Source organism: Zosterops lateralis (assembly GCF_965231275.1).
Source record: "Zosterops lateralis genome assembly, chromosome: 6".
Lineage (NCBI taxonomy): Eukaryota > Metazoa > Chordata > Aves > Passeriformes > Zosteropidae > Zosterops > Zosterops lateralis.
Genome location: NC_139761.1, coordinates 50,736,325 through 50,750,490, shown reverse-complemented (window position 1 = coordinate 50,750,490; position 14,166 = coordinate 50,736,325). Strand labels below are relative to the sequence as shown.

Sequence of the window (14,166 nt, the reverse complement as noted above, 5' to 3'; positions counted from 1 at the left end):
TTCTTGAACTTTCATGAAATCTTCCTCTGTACAGTTAGTTTCTGAATTAATTAATGAACCTTCCTGCATTTATTAGGTTCAGACTAAGGATGTGTTCTTCAGTATCAGTGAAACTGCTGGAAGTTCAGGAAGTTAAGTGGTAATGAGTGAGATTTTTCTTCAGCATTTTTCCAGTGTAACATATGACATACTTGTACTGTTCCCTTTTCAGTCTCTGGGGATACTGACGTGGCCAAAACCAGCACAAAAACCTAAATATAAGGCTAGATATTTGAAAAGGAGACTTTAAGACACTATGGTGGTTCTGACTGCAGCTCTTTCAACAGTGGCACTGGTTAATATATCAACCTTTAATCCCAGAACAATGTTAAATAGCAGCCAGCTGCTATCTGCCCTAGATATTTCAGCTGGAATTATCTGAACATCCCACCAGGAAATTATGAACATCTGGCTGGCTACTGTAATGAATGTTGGTACAGTGGAGAAATTCCAGAGGACTAGGAAAAACTTCTATTATGTCAATATTTCAAATTACTAAATTGGATCATTAGGATAATACTAAGTCAGAGGGAAAATAATGAAAAAGTTGGTAGAGAATGAAACATGTAAATATGACTAATACTGATACAGACTTAGAGAAAAGACAGTTTGTCAAACGTATTTGATTGCTTAAATGAGACCATAAGCTGGCAGATAATGGTAAAAGTTTGGATTGATATTCTGAGGCTTTTATAAGGCATTTTGATTTAGAAACCAGAACGACATATAATCAATATGGTTCTCATTAAATGGATTAAAGACTAGCCAGGAGTTAAATCTCAAAATACCTCAGCAAAAGGGAATTGTAACTGGTCAGCTGCATTTTGAGTGTGGTTCAAAGAACTGCAGGAACTGGTTCTTGATGATTTTTAATCTTCCCCCCACTTGAATTAGCATTACTTGAGCCATGTTGTCACTGTAGGATAGCCTAGAGTTCTTACAACCCAGAAAGCAAGATTAGGTACTAAACAAACATTGGCTGTCAGATCTAAGAGCACAGGGTTGGGAACAAAGGGAGAATTGCCACGAGTCCAAAACCAGTGCCGAACTCCTCAGGGCTGGTTCATACTGAAGGCACCCAAGATCAGTAGATTCCACAATTTCTCCTCAGGCATTTCACAAGCACACAACATCTACTTGGTATCCAGAAAAACCTTGATCATGACTCCTGACCCCACTGCTTGCCAATGGCTTAGCAGTGCTTTATTCAGTTTTCCTGATGTGCCCAATGCACAGCAGTCAGGTTTGCCTCCTTCCTCCCTTTTTTGAGTTTTAAATCTTCTCTACAAAAGGCACTTTTTCAGGAAGTGGAGCAGCCTGCCCAGCCTCTTCAGAGAAACAGGAACTTGTGTTAGAGCTGCTCTCTGTGACACATGTGGGTAAAATAATCTGGACTTGCTGCATCTGAAGTCAAGGGGCTGTTATGTGAGTGGACTGGTAATAGCTCTCTTTGCTTTTTGTTTTGCTCTTTCAAAAGAAAGGAAGTATTTCTCCTCAGTATAAACTGAAAATATCAGGTCAGTAGACAGATGGCAATTCCTGCCTTTCAAATTTCCTGCAGCTCTGAGTTGCAGCACTATCTGTGTAAAAAGCCAGGTCAAACACTCAGCCCTGTCCTTAACTAGCTGCTTGCTTGTTTAGTTCTGAACCCTGTCCTGAGGCCCTCTCCCCACAGAGGGGACTGAATACTGTGTGTGCAGTTTCAGCTGCTCCCACAAGCTCTGTAGACACAAATCTTTATCTACCAATAACCACAAAGCAAGAGCTGGCAAGAAAAATAAATGAAGCTGGCAGAAGTCAAGTGTAGCCCTTACACATAAAATTTGTGCTTAAAATTAATTTAAAACCTGTTTCTCCCCATCCTATTGTGCTTGCCCTCCCCCAAAAAGTCTCTCCTCTGGTCAGAAGGGCAAGCAGTCTATTTTCTTTACTCATAGTATAGCTGCATGTGACTCTGCTAACACAAATACTGACTTTTTCAGACTATTTAAGCAGAGATTAATCATTACATAGTACTTTGTATTGGGAGGCAGTGGAGGACAGGTGTTTGGAAATGCAATATACTGGAGAAAAAAAGCCCAGTGATTGTCAGGAGTATGGCAATAACTGAACACTTTGAGTATGATGCTAAGTGAGAAGCAAGCCATAAAAGACCTTAAAAATGAATTCACAGTTATCTGATTCAATAGAAAATTATGATCAACTGGGAAGACAGGGCAAGGACAAAGAGGGATTAAAATGCTTTAATAGACAATCTGTTTGTCAAGGCTGGAAAATATAGTTTATTCTTGGTTACAGATGTTTAAATAGACACCTTTTAAAGTTCTTTTAGCTATGAAAATTTAATGAATAATTATAAAAAATGGCTTAGCTGGAATAATGGAAATGATATTTCCATGGATGAATTCAAACATATACATTTTGAGCCATATTCTCCATGCTTATGAAAATATTCTCTCAAAGCAAAATGGCTTGCTAAGTAATTAAATATTTAAAAACTGTATCAGAAGTTAGATTTAACATAGTCTTCTGGAGTGAAAATGTTAGTTTCACACAGGATGCGTTCCACACCTTTGGTTCGGCTTTGTTGTTTTTTTCTTTGAAAACCAAGTAAAAAATAAACGATAAGTCCTTTAAATTTTTGTTACTCTGGCTTGAACACGTTTAGGAATAGAAGGCAAAGTGGATCCTGAGCTGTAGCTTGGAGCAGTGTGCTCCACCTGCCCACCTCAGCCCTTCCCTTCACCGCCTCTCGGCGCAGATGAGGTAGGGCTGCGGTTGTAAGGTCATCCCTAACCTTGGCTTCAGCTCTGGGATCACCCCATGAGGAAAGTGCAGGTGAAATCGTTGTAGCAACGAGGTGAAAAACAAAAACATTTCCATTCGAGCCAGCTGTTCTCCAAGACAATGTCTTCTCCCTGAATTGAAAAAAAAAAGTTTTAAAAAATATTTAAGATACTTTCAGTCGCGTTTTTGCTCTTCTGATGAATAGGAATGGTCATTTCTGTGTTCTGTGAGTGCTGTGTGGCAGTATTTTGTAGGATATAGGTGATAACTTAGAAACTGATTTTAGAGAATTTGTTGCTCACAAATGCCATTGAAACCAATTCTGTTGAATTGATTTAGATACACTTGTTACTTACTCCATCTTGTCTTGAAGTGCCAATCTAGATAGAAGATGCTCTTCTAAAAAATGGCATTGTGAATTTTAGCCTTTTCCCCCTATCATTTTCTTAATTACATCTACTGCCAGTTATTATTAACTGGCAATTATTAGAACTTTGTAGGGAGGATTTTTATTAGTTTATGTATAATACTGAGCTCCTCTATATAAAAGATGTTATGCTAAAATCTGTTATCTCCAGAGCAAATTATATTGAATATCTTTAAATTGAATTATATTGGATGTCTTTAAATCAGAACTGAGGATATCATTTTGTCCCTTTCTTGCCATCCCTTACACTTTACACGTCTCTGGATTTGTGAAAAGGAACAGTGGAAAGAATTGCTCTTACCTAGGGAAAAAGGAATAAACGCATCTTTCTTGACAAACTGCCCATTACTGTCCAAAAACCTCTCAGGAAAAAACACCTCTGGATTGCTCCAGTATTTTTCATCGAAGTGAACAGAGTAGAGGTTTGTGATGACGGTGGTGCCTCCAGGAATCGTGTAGCCACGCACAACAGTGTCCTTGGAAGTTGCATGGAAAATCCCTAGAGGGACTATGTTACAGAACCTCAGAACCTCGTGCAGAACAGCCTCGGTGTAGGGCATCTTGCACTTCTCCTCCAAGGTGGGCATTTTGTTTGGGCCAATGACAAGATCGATTTCTTTCTGAACTTGGCCTGTTAGGAATAAAATCTGAGGTTTATTTTGTAATAGCCTTTACATTTTAATTTAAGCTAAAGTATTTGTGTATACATATACATTTTACAAGAATACTGAAATGTGATATATAAAAAACAGTAGCTTGCAAGCTTTTCAATTTAGACTCTATATTCCTATCCATGGTTAGTGTTATTATCCCCATTCTGAACCAATGGTGAAATTGATATTAGAGTGATATTTTTTGGTCAAAGTACCAATAGTAACTTTCCAAGTAGTCTGGGCCTGCCTTCCTCCAAATCCTGGAAGCCCCAACTGAACCAAGCACTGCTGAGGTTTTGGCAGGAAAAGTGGAGGCAGTAAAACCAGAAACATGACTGTTCACTTCTAGAATCCAAAATTCTCCTCAAAATGTCCAGGCTAACACTCAGACATCTATTGCTCTCTTACTTCAGAATGACCGTAACACATCTTTTTTATTTTTAAGTGCCATTTCTGTTCTTCTAAAAGTGTAAGTATTCCTGTCTATCATATGTAAATCTGTGGTGAACTGGGGCACTTAGGATAAAAAAAATTGTACCTAAATTGTTAACCACAACCTGATTTACATTTTTGCTGACACTTGTACGTTTTTAATTTAGTTTATTACTTTCATATTTAATTACATTTTCTTATTATTTATTAACTACATAGATTAGCACATCTGCCAACAGCAGATCATGCATCACACTGCTAAACTTAAATATATTAGAAATACTTAAAAGTATTAAACCTTCATAAAAATGTATTCATAAAATAGTATGTGAAAATTTTATTATGACACTTGACTTTTGATATACTCTTTGTCTGCATTTAAAACAAGCCTTCCACCTCTGTCTACAGTATATTTGGTAAATGATACAATAGAATAATATATACAAAGCTTTTTTTTTGGTGATGATTATGGATCAATTCACCACTTTGAAAAAGCATTTTAAGTTTGCAATAGGAAAGTGAATTGGTTCCTCAAAACGTCAAATTTCTTACCTTGGATGTTTGGATAAAGAGCCATAAATAACACTGCCCATCTTAAAACATTTGTTGTGGTTTCTGTCCCAGCTATGATGAGTTCTCCAACGGAGAAAATTAAATTTTCTCTTGAATATGTAGATTCTGGGTCTTTTCCATTGCAATCCATCTCATCTAAATATGCATCTACGAAATGTCGAGGTGACTGAGGCTTCCTATTTTCAGAGACACGTTCAATAAGCTCATGAAGAAACTCATAGACTTCAGCTGCATTTTTAAAGAGCTGCTGGTGTTTCCCAAATGGCAAGATACCAATCCAAGGAAAAGCGTTATATAAAAATACAGAAGCACTAGCAGCTAATTCAACGTTTTCACTAAAAATCTCAATCATGTGCTGAAATTCAGTATCTTCGTATGTGAAACGTTCTCCAAAAATAATCAGATTAGTAATGTTTGAAACAGCATTTGTTATCAAGTGCTTAAGATCAAAGGGTCTGCCCTTGTATGTCTCAATGGCATCAAGAAAAAACAGAGATTCTTCTGAAATTTTGTGTTCAAAGGACCTTTGACCATATCCAAAAATTCGAAAGCTATTTACAGCTAATTTGCGGTGTTCTGTCCATCCTCTGCCATATTTACTGTTCAGTAAGCCTGAAAAAATATTTTGACACAGTATTTTATGCAATGCTTTATTTTTCTTCCCCCATAAGATAATAAAATTATTCAACAAGACAAAAAAAACGAGACAAAATATTTCAGACATCTTTGCCATGGAACATAGTCCACGAGTGACAATCCTTTCCAAGTAATATCTTTAAAGAAGCATCAAGCATTTTATGAATGGACAAGTAGAGAAAATGGCTAAAGGAGATGCTTCATGTGATTTGTTCATCTATGGGACCAAAATTACATTTTTATACAGAAGACATTAGCACTCACCTCCCATGTTTGTCATCTTCTTGAACAAGGGAAGGGACGGCCTGTCTGCAAAAATTTCACTTTGATGGACGAGGCATTCCTTCACTGCATCATAGCCATTCAGCACAACAGCAGATATACCCCCCAGATCAAGACTGAAGATCTTTTAGGGGGAAAAAAAAAAGGAATAAAAATGTCAAATGCTATTACAACCCAATCTTGAGTACAAGGAGTGAAAAAGTGAAACAACACTGAACATCAATGAGAAATGCAGAGTTGAACAATCTTCACTGGGGCACACAAGTGACCAGAGGTGGCATTACACAGGAGAGTCTGTGGTGAGCTAATTTGCTTTGTTAAAAGATAAAATTAATTAGCCCACACTACATTCTGTGCTTTGCTGGGCACCTAAAGAAACCAGAAACTTTCATATAGTCCTTAGAGAGGAGTGAGAGCCAAGGTGACAGGCAACTACTGAGAGCAGAGCCCAGGCAGGCCCAGCTCCCATTTCCACACCTGGTTAGCACAAGGTGCTTTGGAGAAAGGTACAAGACAGCCTGCAGAAGGCACTTACAGGATTAAAAATAAAATTAAAATCTGAACCTACATTTTAAAAATGAAAACTGAGCCTAAAGTGAAAACTGAAACCTTAGCTCCTTTTCCATACATTCTTTCAGCATTAGAAATCTGTATTTTTGCCATTACAAATCTTTAGATTTGTCTCCATGTCAAAGCTGGTGACCTCCACAATATGAAATTGTGTTAGTCTAATTACAGATTCTGTGACAAGTGGGTTGTCACCCAAAGGGTTGTCAGGCACTGGAACAGGCTGCCCAGGGAAGTGGTGGAGCCATCATCCCTGGAGGCATTTAAAAGCTGTGTAGATGTGGCATTTGGGGACATTTGGGTCTAGTGGCAGACTTGGCAATGCTGGCTTAGCAGTTGGAGTCAATGATCTTAAGGGCCTTTTCTGACCCAAATTGTTCTATGAGTCTGTGACTATTTTATTTTAGCAAACTTGGTATTTTCACTGTTATAATGGCTCTTCTTTTTTAATGTGTCAAGAAGACACTCCCAGTGTATTTCTGCAAACTATTTGTGAGTTTTGTATAGTTTTGTCTAGCTCATTTATCTTTATTTCTATATCATATTAAAAACAAAACAAACAAAACAAAACAAAACAAAAAACCCAAACAAAAAAAACCCCCCACACTTTGATTGTATTTTTCCAGAGTCTCCCAAATCCTAATGTTTCCATTTTCCCTCAAACTCTGCAGGATCCTTTCGGAGAGCAGATGACTAAAACTCCATACGGCATTCCAGGCAAGTAAAAACTTGGTGTATTTGACAACACACTCCCCTTCCTGTTTCCGTTCTAATATTTTGCTTGAAGAACATTGACTTTTAAAATTATTATTACTACCAAAACACATGCTAGATCTCGGAGTTAACTTTTCCAAAGCCCGTAAGAGGAGATTGGCTGCTTAAGAGCTTGGTGTATTTGACAACACATTTCCCTTCCTATTTCTGTTGTATTTTTCCTAATATTTTACTTGAAGAACACTGACTTATTATTATCATTATTATTATTATTGTTATTATCAAAACACATGTTAGGTAGAGCTCGGGGTTAACTTTTTCAAAGCCTGTAAGAGGAGATTGGCTTAAAACTGGCTGATGGAAAGAAACGCACGATACAGGATATAGGCGAAAGTAAAAAAAAAAAAAAAAAAAAAAAAAAAAAAGAGAGAGAGAGAGAGAGAAAGATCCGGTGTTACATAGTTACTGTAAGTATCTCCAATAGCTCGCTGAAGGTATTGGGGTATTGGGAGCGCGGTTCCGCCAGAGCCCTGTGCCCCCGCTCCCGCAGCATCCGCCCGGGCCGGGGCGGGCAGGCGACACATCCCATCCCACCCCATCCCATCCCGCGGCTCCCCCGTGCCCGGGCTGCCCGGGCCGGCCCTCCCCGCTCCCGCAGGCGGCGGTACCTGCCCGTGGATCTGGCTCTGCCGGCGCAGGTAGAGGTGCGGCTGCCCGGCGCCCAGCGCGGGGATGTTCCCCAGCAGGGGCAGCCCCGCGGGGCCGGGCGGGAAGCCGGGGGGCCGCCGCTGCTTCAGCAGCTGCCGCACCACCAGCGACAGCAGCAGCGCCAGCGCCGCCAGCAGCGGCAGGAGCCAGGAGCCACCGCCGCCCGCTGTGGCTGTGGCTGTGGCTGTGGCTGTGGCTGTCGCCGCGCCCGGGCGCGCCCCCGGCTCCGCCGCCACCGCCCGCATCGGGCCCGCCGCCGCTTCCTCCGCTCGGCCCGGCCGGCACAGCACAGCATTGGCCCGGGGAGGCCCCGCCCGCCGCGTCAGGAGAGCGCTGCTTTGGGCTCTTTGCTCTCGCTTTGAGTGGGTTTTTTTTTTTTTTTTTTTTTTTTCCTGTTTTTTTAGGGTTTTTTGTGTGGATTTTTTTGTTTGTTTGTGGGTTGTTTGGGTTTTTTTTTTTTTTTTTTTTTTTTTTTTTTTTTTTTTTTCTGTTGTTAATTTGGGGTGGTTTTTTTCCTTTCCTTTCCTTTCCTTTCCTTTCCTTTCCTTTCCTTTCCTTTCCTTTCCTTTCCTTTCCTTTCCTTTCCTTTCCTTTCCTTTCCTTTCCTTTCCTTTCCTTTCCTTTCCTTTCCTTTCCTTTCCTTTCCTTTCCTTTCCTTTCCTTTCCTTTCCTTTCCTTTCCTTTCCTTTCCTTTCCTTCCCTTCCCTTCCCTTCCCTTCCCTTCCCTTCCCTTCCCTTCCCTTCCCTTCCCTTCCCTTCCCTTCCCTTCCCTTCCCTTCCCTTCCCTTCCCTTCCCTTCCCTTCCCTTCCCTTCCCTTCCCTTCCCTTCCCTTCCCTTCCCTTCCCTTCCCTTCCCTTCCCTTCCCTTTTTTTTTGTTTGTTTTTGGTTTTTTGTTTTGTTTTCCTTCCTTTTTCCTGGACTAAACACCCAGATTTGTCCCCTCGGTGTTCCCGCAGCGTTCCAACCCGCCGCTGGCTGCGCGCTCCCCACTGAGGCTGGGATGGAGCCAGCGCTCCCTGCTCCTTGTGGAGTCTCTGTGGAATCCCAAACACGCGGTTTCGGGATGTCTTTCCCAGGGACACTTGGGGCGTGGGCCAGTGAGGCCCGCGGTGGTTCCCAGATGTGTGCACCTCCCAGATTCCTGGTGGCAGGCGGGCGGGAGCAGCTCCAGGGATGATGCCCGCGGGTCCCTGTGCTGTGCAGCCGGGCCTGGGGACACTGACAGCAGCTGCAAAGGGCCCGGCCTCAGATCACACACATAAAGTGCAAAGGTTGTTGTTACTCAGTGGGATGATGGCTCAGGGCTTGAGCTGCAGGAGAGGCCAAGATCGGGAAGGCAGAGGTCAGAGAGCAGTGTTGCCATGTGACATTCTTGGCAAAACACTTCTAAAACAAACCCAGATTTGCTTCCAGACACACTGGTTTTGTTATTATGTCACTACTATTTTACAAGGAATTTTAGGACTAACAGAAGTGTTCCTGGCCCATTACAATTTCTGTGTCATGTGTTTCTAACGTGAGATGACTTGTTGAATTCATATCAATAGCTGCACGTAGCTTTTTAAGAATATTGATAAGATCTAAACAGATTAGTTTATGCTGATGAAGCTTATTAATAACCTGTGTCAATGCCAGCATCCTGTATCAAAATCTTACCAAGATTGTCAAAGCACAGAAAAGTGGCTTGAGCCCTGCTGGAGGTTTATTTTTTTTCATTCTTCTTCCAAGTTACTTCTTCATCCTTTATTTCGGTGTGATACTGCCTGGTGTCATATCTGCAAAAAATACCAGTATTTTCAATGTCAGTGCCTAAAGAATTCTCACCAAAGGGCAGGAGATTCAGGACCTCAGCTTGGCTCCAGTCAGAGGAAGGATAAAGAGAAATTGCCAAGGAGTAAAGCAAGATGTGCATGTGCTTAAGTACCTGAGAAAACATAAGAAGAGGTACTATTGCTTTGGTTTATTTTTGCAGCTTATCTTCAGTGTTCTGTTATTTAAGTGTTTAATACCCAAAGTTTTAGGTGTTCATGATTTCCACTGCATCTGATAAGAAAAGAAAGGTGATTAACAGTTTTGGCAGCAAGCATTTTGAAAAGGGGGAAAAGGGGGAAAAAATAGTATAGGAAAGAACCAAGTAGAAGGGGAAAAATTATACAGAATAAAAGTCCAAATATTTGACTAAAAAGGAAGGAATAGACTTTTAGCAGGAGGAGAACCAACAGTATTTGACAATTATCTTCAAGCAGAGAGAGAACTGTCAAAACTGGCCTTACCATAGTGTTTGAGCCCTGGGGATGGAGAAGAGGCAATGATGTTGACCACTGTAACAGAGGCAGGGAAACTGAAGAACATGGTTGCAGAAAAATAAAATCCATTTCAGTCAAGCCAAACGCTAAAAGATGGTGAATCAACCAAGATTAAAGGTCTGAGAACCTCTAGAAGTTGTGTGATTAAATGGAGGTAGAAAGCACCAGCATGGACAAAGATGACTGAAACTTGTCAAAAGTAAATGATAAATAAACCCTTGTAGACAGATGAAATCACTTAAGGATGCAGGTTTAGGGATGCAAGACTACAATTGCTGTCCAAGTACAGGATTCCTTGCCAGTTTCTGATTGATCTTTTTATTTTTAATTTTTTTTCATTCATTCATTCCTTCAGAAGTGTGTGGGCAGCTTGTGCTGAATTGCTTCTTTGGGAACATTTTACTCATCTTAATCATGGATGATCAAATGAGCAAACTTATAGGATGAATAAAGGTTTTTTTATTTCAATTATAAAAATGATGTCTGAGTAAAGAAACCCATTAAAGCATGTATCTTTATTAAATTCTAAAACATTCCAGTCATCAAGTTTTGCAATTACTTTGCACTGGAAATTCTGGAACCAAAGGCAGAAGTAACAGGAAATGATTGTGTTCCTGTCCTCTCAAGAAAATCAGAAAGCAATTATTTGGCTTTGTATTCTTTGACTACACATACTTATATATAGCTTTGACTTTTGAAGAAATATACTGCCTGGTGTGGCTGTTCTCTGAGTAGCAATGTTAAAATCTGGACAATAACTCTGGGGGGAAAAATTGTTTCCAAGTTCCATTAAAAACCTCACAAAGTTGTATTAAGCTACAACTTTGAAACAGGCTCTGTTTTTATCCTTCTTGTAGCTGGAAAACAACCTTTATCAGGTTCAAGTGTTTCCCATTCCTATAGTAATGTCTCTTGTTCAGTGAAATCATTACATGATTTATGAAATGCAGGAAAACAACTTTATAGACAGATGTGTAAAGATTTTGCCCCTTGCCTTTGGTGGTGGATTGGGAAAAAGAGAGAGATCTTTACAGATGTATGTAAAATTTTTTTCATGCTTGTCATGAAAGAAATTAATTTCATAAGCCCACTGACAAGTTTAGAGTCATGTGCAGATATTCCATTACACTCACAAAGTTTTTTTAACCTAAGTCATCATAGTGAATGATCAACGTCCATGTTACAATTATGTCCTGAACCAAGCCTGTGATGATGCTGGTGCTTTACGGATTTTCTAAAACAGAAAAATACATCTGATGTTTTCCCTTGTGAATTAGGTGATTGATTCCTGAGAAAACCCCACCCATTCCTTCAGTCACATCCTTTTCCTTAGTCACAGTCCTACTCTGCCTAAACATTTCACGTCTGTCAAGCACACTCAGAAGGCTGAGAGACTGACTTAACTTCAGAAATAGTTTTGGCATGTTGTATTTTCCAGTTCTTTCAGAATATACTTAGGTCAATTCTATGCATAAATTTAGAAATTCATCTTTTTAATTGATGGTCTCCTATGACTATGAGTTCCGAGAAACTCTGCTGAAAGTAGATTAGCAAGTATTATGTTGTAATAGCCTTTGCCTTCACATACTATTTACCAGCACTGAAAGGAGAGAGATCTTTTTTAGCCCCAAATTTCACTGAAGGCAGAGGCTAAATCAGTGCTGCGGGCCCTGACAATGCCAGGACAACAACATGGCTCAGGGAGGGACTGAGGAAAACTCTGGGTTACCCTGTGGCCTCATCAGAACTCAGTCCTGAGGCAAGACAAAGAATGAAATGACAACACAGGGACTTCCACTCCTCTGACATCCTGCAAAGAACAAGCAAGGATTAACTCGAGGGCTTGAGAAACAGTTTCTCACCCTACTTTCATTGACAGGCTATGACAATATATGATAGTATCTTATATATTAGTATCACATCACTTGTGCAAGCAATGAAATCAAAGTTTTGCAACCATGCTATTGCTAAACAGGATTTGTTTTCTGTTCTGAGGCTGTTTTTCCAACTCTCATTTTACCTGCAGAATGCAGAAAAATTGGAGTACAAATAGGTGCTGATTTTGAAATGTTTTCAGAGTGTGATTTTCCTCCGTAGTGCATCCCCTCAGTGCTACCCTGGGAATGCTGCAAGTCCGACCCTGACTCTGTTGAGTGTGAGGGGCTCTCCTTGTCATCCTGCTGGAGGTGTAGATGGGGACAGAACTGGAATTTCTGGCTGGAGCCTTGGTAAACCTGCTCAGAGGCTTAGCTGTGTTTAGCTTAGCTGTGCAAAGGCAGGACAGAAGATGACAGAGCCACAGCAAACTTCCCTGTGCTCTGCCCCTGCTGCCTGGGCAAGCAAACCTCAGGGCAGGGCAGTGTGGCCCAGATTTAAAGGATTATTCCAAACTGGATTTTGAATCTATCTAGGAAAACTGTCACCAAAACCTACAGAATCTTTTGGGGGTTTTGTGCAATAAGAAGATTTCAAGGAGATTAAACCAATGCAGTGCTGATCTCGTGTTTAAAATGTCTTTCATAAATCAGTCTTGCAGCTTTTCTAAGGCATTTTGGAGGAAAATTTGCTTCCAGAGTGATTCATAGATTTTTCACTAATTAGCTCAAGAGCAGTTTCACTTTCTGAAAAGCAGACTCTGAAGCAGCCTAAATCTAGATTTAATGTCCATTAAAGAGGAAATGCTTTAGTGTTGGGATTTATATCAGTGTTCTGGTTCTCAGGAAAGTACTGCTTTTCTTTTTGGGCCAAATTCAAACCAAACCACAATATTATTTATGTGGATAAGCTTGATGTGAGCTTGTACTAAATCTGAATGTGGTTTTTCAGAGACTATGGGAGCAGGATTGAGCAAATAATTTGACCAATTAGGGATGTAAATTTTGCAAAACAAAATGCCTACAAAAGTTATGGTGTTAGTTTCATAGTTTAGGCCATTCTCCAGCTTTTTAAATTATGGTGTCACAGAAATCGGAGGAGAAAGATACAAAGAGAACAAATGTAATGGATTATGTTCCTTTCCCAGAGCATCTCTCCTATATATGTCACTCCTGACAGATGTTAGAGTAACATGCCATGAAATCCTCCACTGAAAGAGGTGCCATAACTGCAATGCAACCTATTAATTGTAATTAATTGTCATTAATCTCAATTGTAGAAATGTGTGATGTCTCTGTTGCCCTTCAAGACCATATATATATATATATATATATATATATATATATATATATATAAAAAATATAGTACCAGATTGCAGATTGTTATTGTTTCATGCAAGTATTTATATTGTTGTTATTACCTTTCCCCATAGTTTTTCCTTCTGTTACATTTCCCTGATCTTTGAGTTTGTTTCCCTGAATCATTACATGGGATCTCTGATAACCCTTACTGGCATTTTTCTGGACTTTCTTCAATTTGCCCAAAGTCTTTTTGATCTAGATCTTATCAGCCAAAAGTAGAGTGTTAGGATCACCTCCCAGGCCCCAAACAACATGCTCCTGCTAACACAGAGCTTGCTTTTACAGCAGCACAACACCTCTAACTCCAGTTTAGCTTATTTCATTTTCTGCAGAACAGGTTGCAATGAAATGTGAGGATGCTCACCTTGCCCCACATGGCTTGCAGAGTCTTCTTAAGGACTTAAGCCAGTGTTTGCTGGCTGTTCACAGAGACAGGAGCCTGGATCAGGAGGACCAGGCATCCACCAAAAACTCAGAGAAGTTTTGATTCCCTAGGTTCTCCTTGTAATGAAAGAGTATGTGATTTTTACAGCTGGCTTTATCATAACTCATCCTTACCTGAAAAATCTTGATTAGTTGTTATGAAGAACAAACTTAGAGAGAGCAGAGACCTGAATCACACTCACCTCCCTCACAGAGAACTTACTGTGTTTGTGGATTGTGGCCTCATCACTCTCCCCCCTTTCATTTTCCTAGGGTCCAGTTTTCTCTGACACAAACCAATCATGGGAATGAAGATTTTACCTGTGCACCTCACAGTCTTATCTTTCTTGAAGAATCACATTTTAGTATTGAACAAAAAAAT

General features: G+C 40.2%; 1 protein-coding gene across 3 annotated transcripts; it reads right to left on the bottom strand.

Moving 5' to 3' along the window:
- Positions 1-2,622: 2,622 nt before the first annotated feature.
- Positions 2,623-8,909, bottom strand: CYP2R1 (cytochrome P450 family 2 subfamily R member 1). 3 transcript variants are annotated; one of them, XM_083863946.1, is made up of 5 exons: positions 7,779-8,909; positions 5,812-5,953; positions 4,891-5,523; positions 3,555-3,884; positions 2,623-2,957 (listed from the first exon to the last, which is right to left on the bottom strand). In XM_083863946.1, exons 1-5 carry the CDS (start codon positions 8,061-8,063, stop codon positions 2,782-2,784), a joined length of 1,566 nt encoding a protein of 521 aa, XP_083720072.1. In that variant the 5' UTR covers positions 8,064-8,909; the 3' UTR covers positions 2,623-2,781. The 3 variants fall into 3 exon arrangements, with proteins under 3 accessions (XP_083720072.1, XP_083720073.1, XP_083720074.1); XM_083863947.1 differs by lacking the exon at positions 4,891-5,523 and having other exon boundaries at positions 7,779-8,699; XM_083863948.1 differs by lacking the exon at positions 7,779-8,909 and having other exon boundaries at positions 4,891-5,087; positions 5,812-6,047.
- Between the last annotated feature and the right edge of the window lie 5,257 nt (positions 8,910-14,166).

Excerpts from the sequence above, each read along its gene's own strand:
- CYP2R1 (XM_083863946.1), bottom strand. The coding sequence starts at position 8,063 with ATGCGGGCGGTGGCGGCGGAGCCGGGGGCGCGCCCGGGCGCGGCGACA. Across the intron at positions 3,885-4,890 it reads TCTTTATCCAAACATCCAAG|GCCAAGTTCAGAAAGAAATC; the intron begins GTAAGAAATTTG and ends TATTCCTAACAG. Across the intron at positions 2,958-3,554 it reads GTTTATTCCTTTTTCCCTAG|GGAGAAGACATTGTCTTGGA; the intron begins GTAAGAGCAATT and ends TTTTCAATTCAG.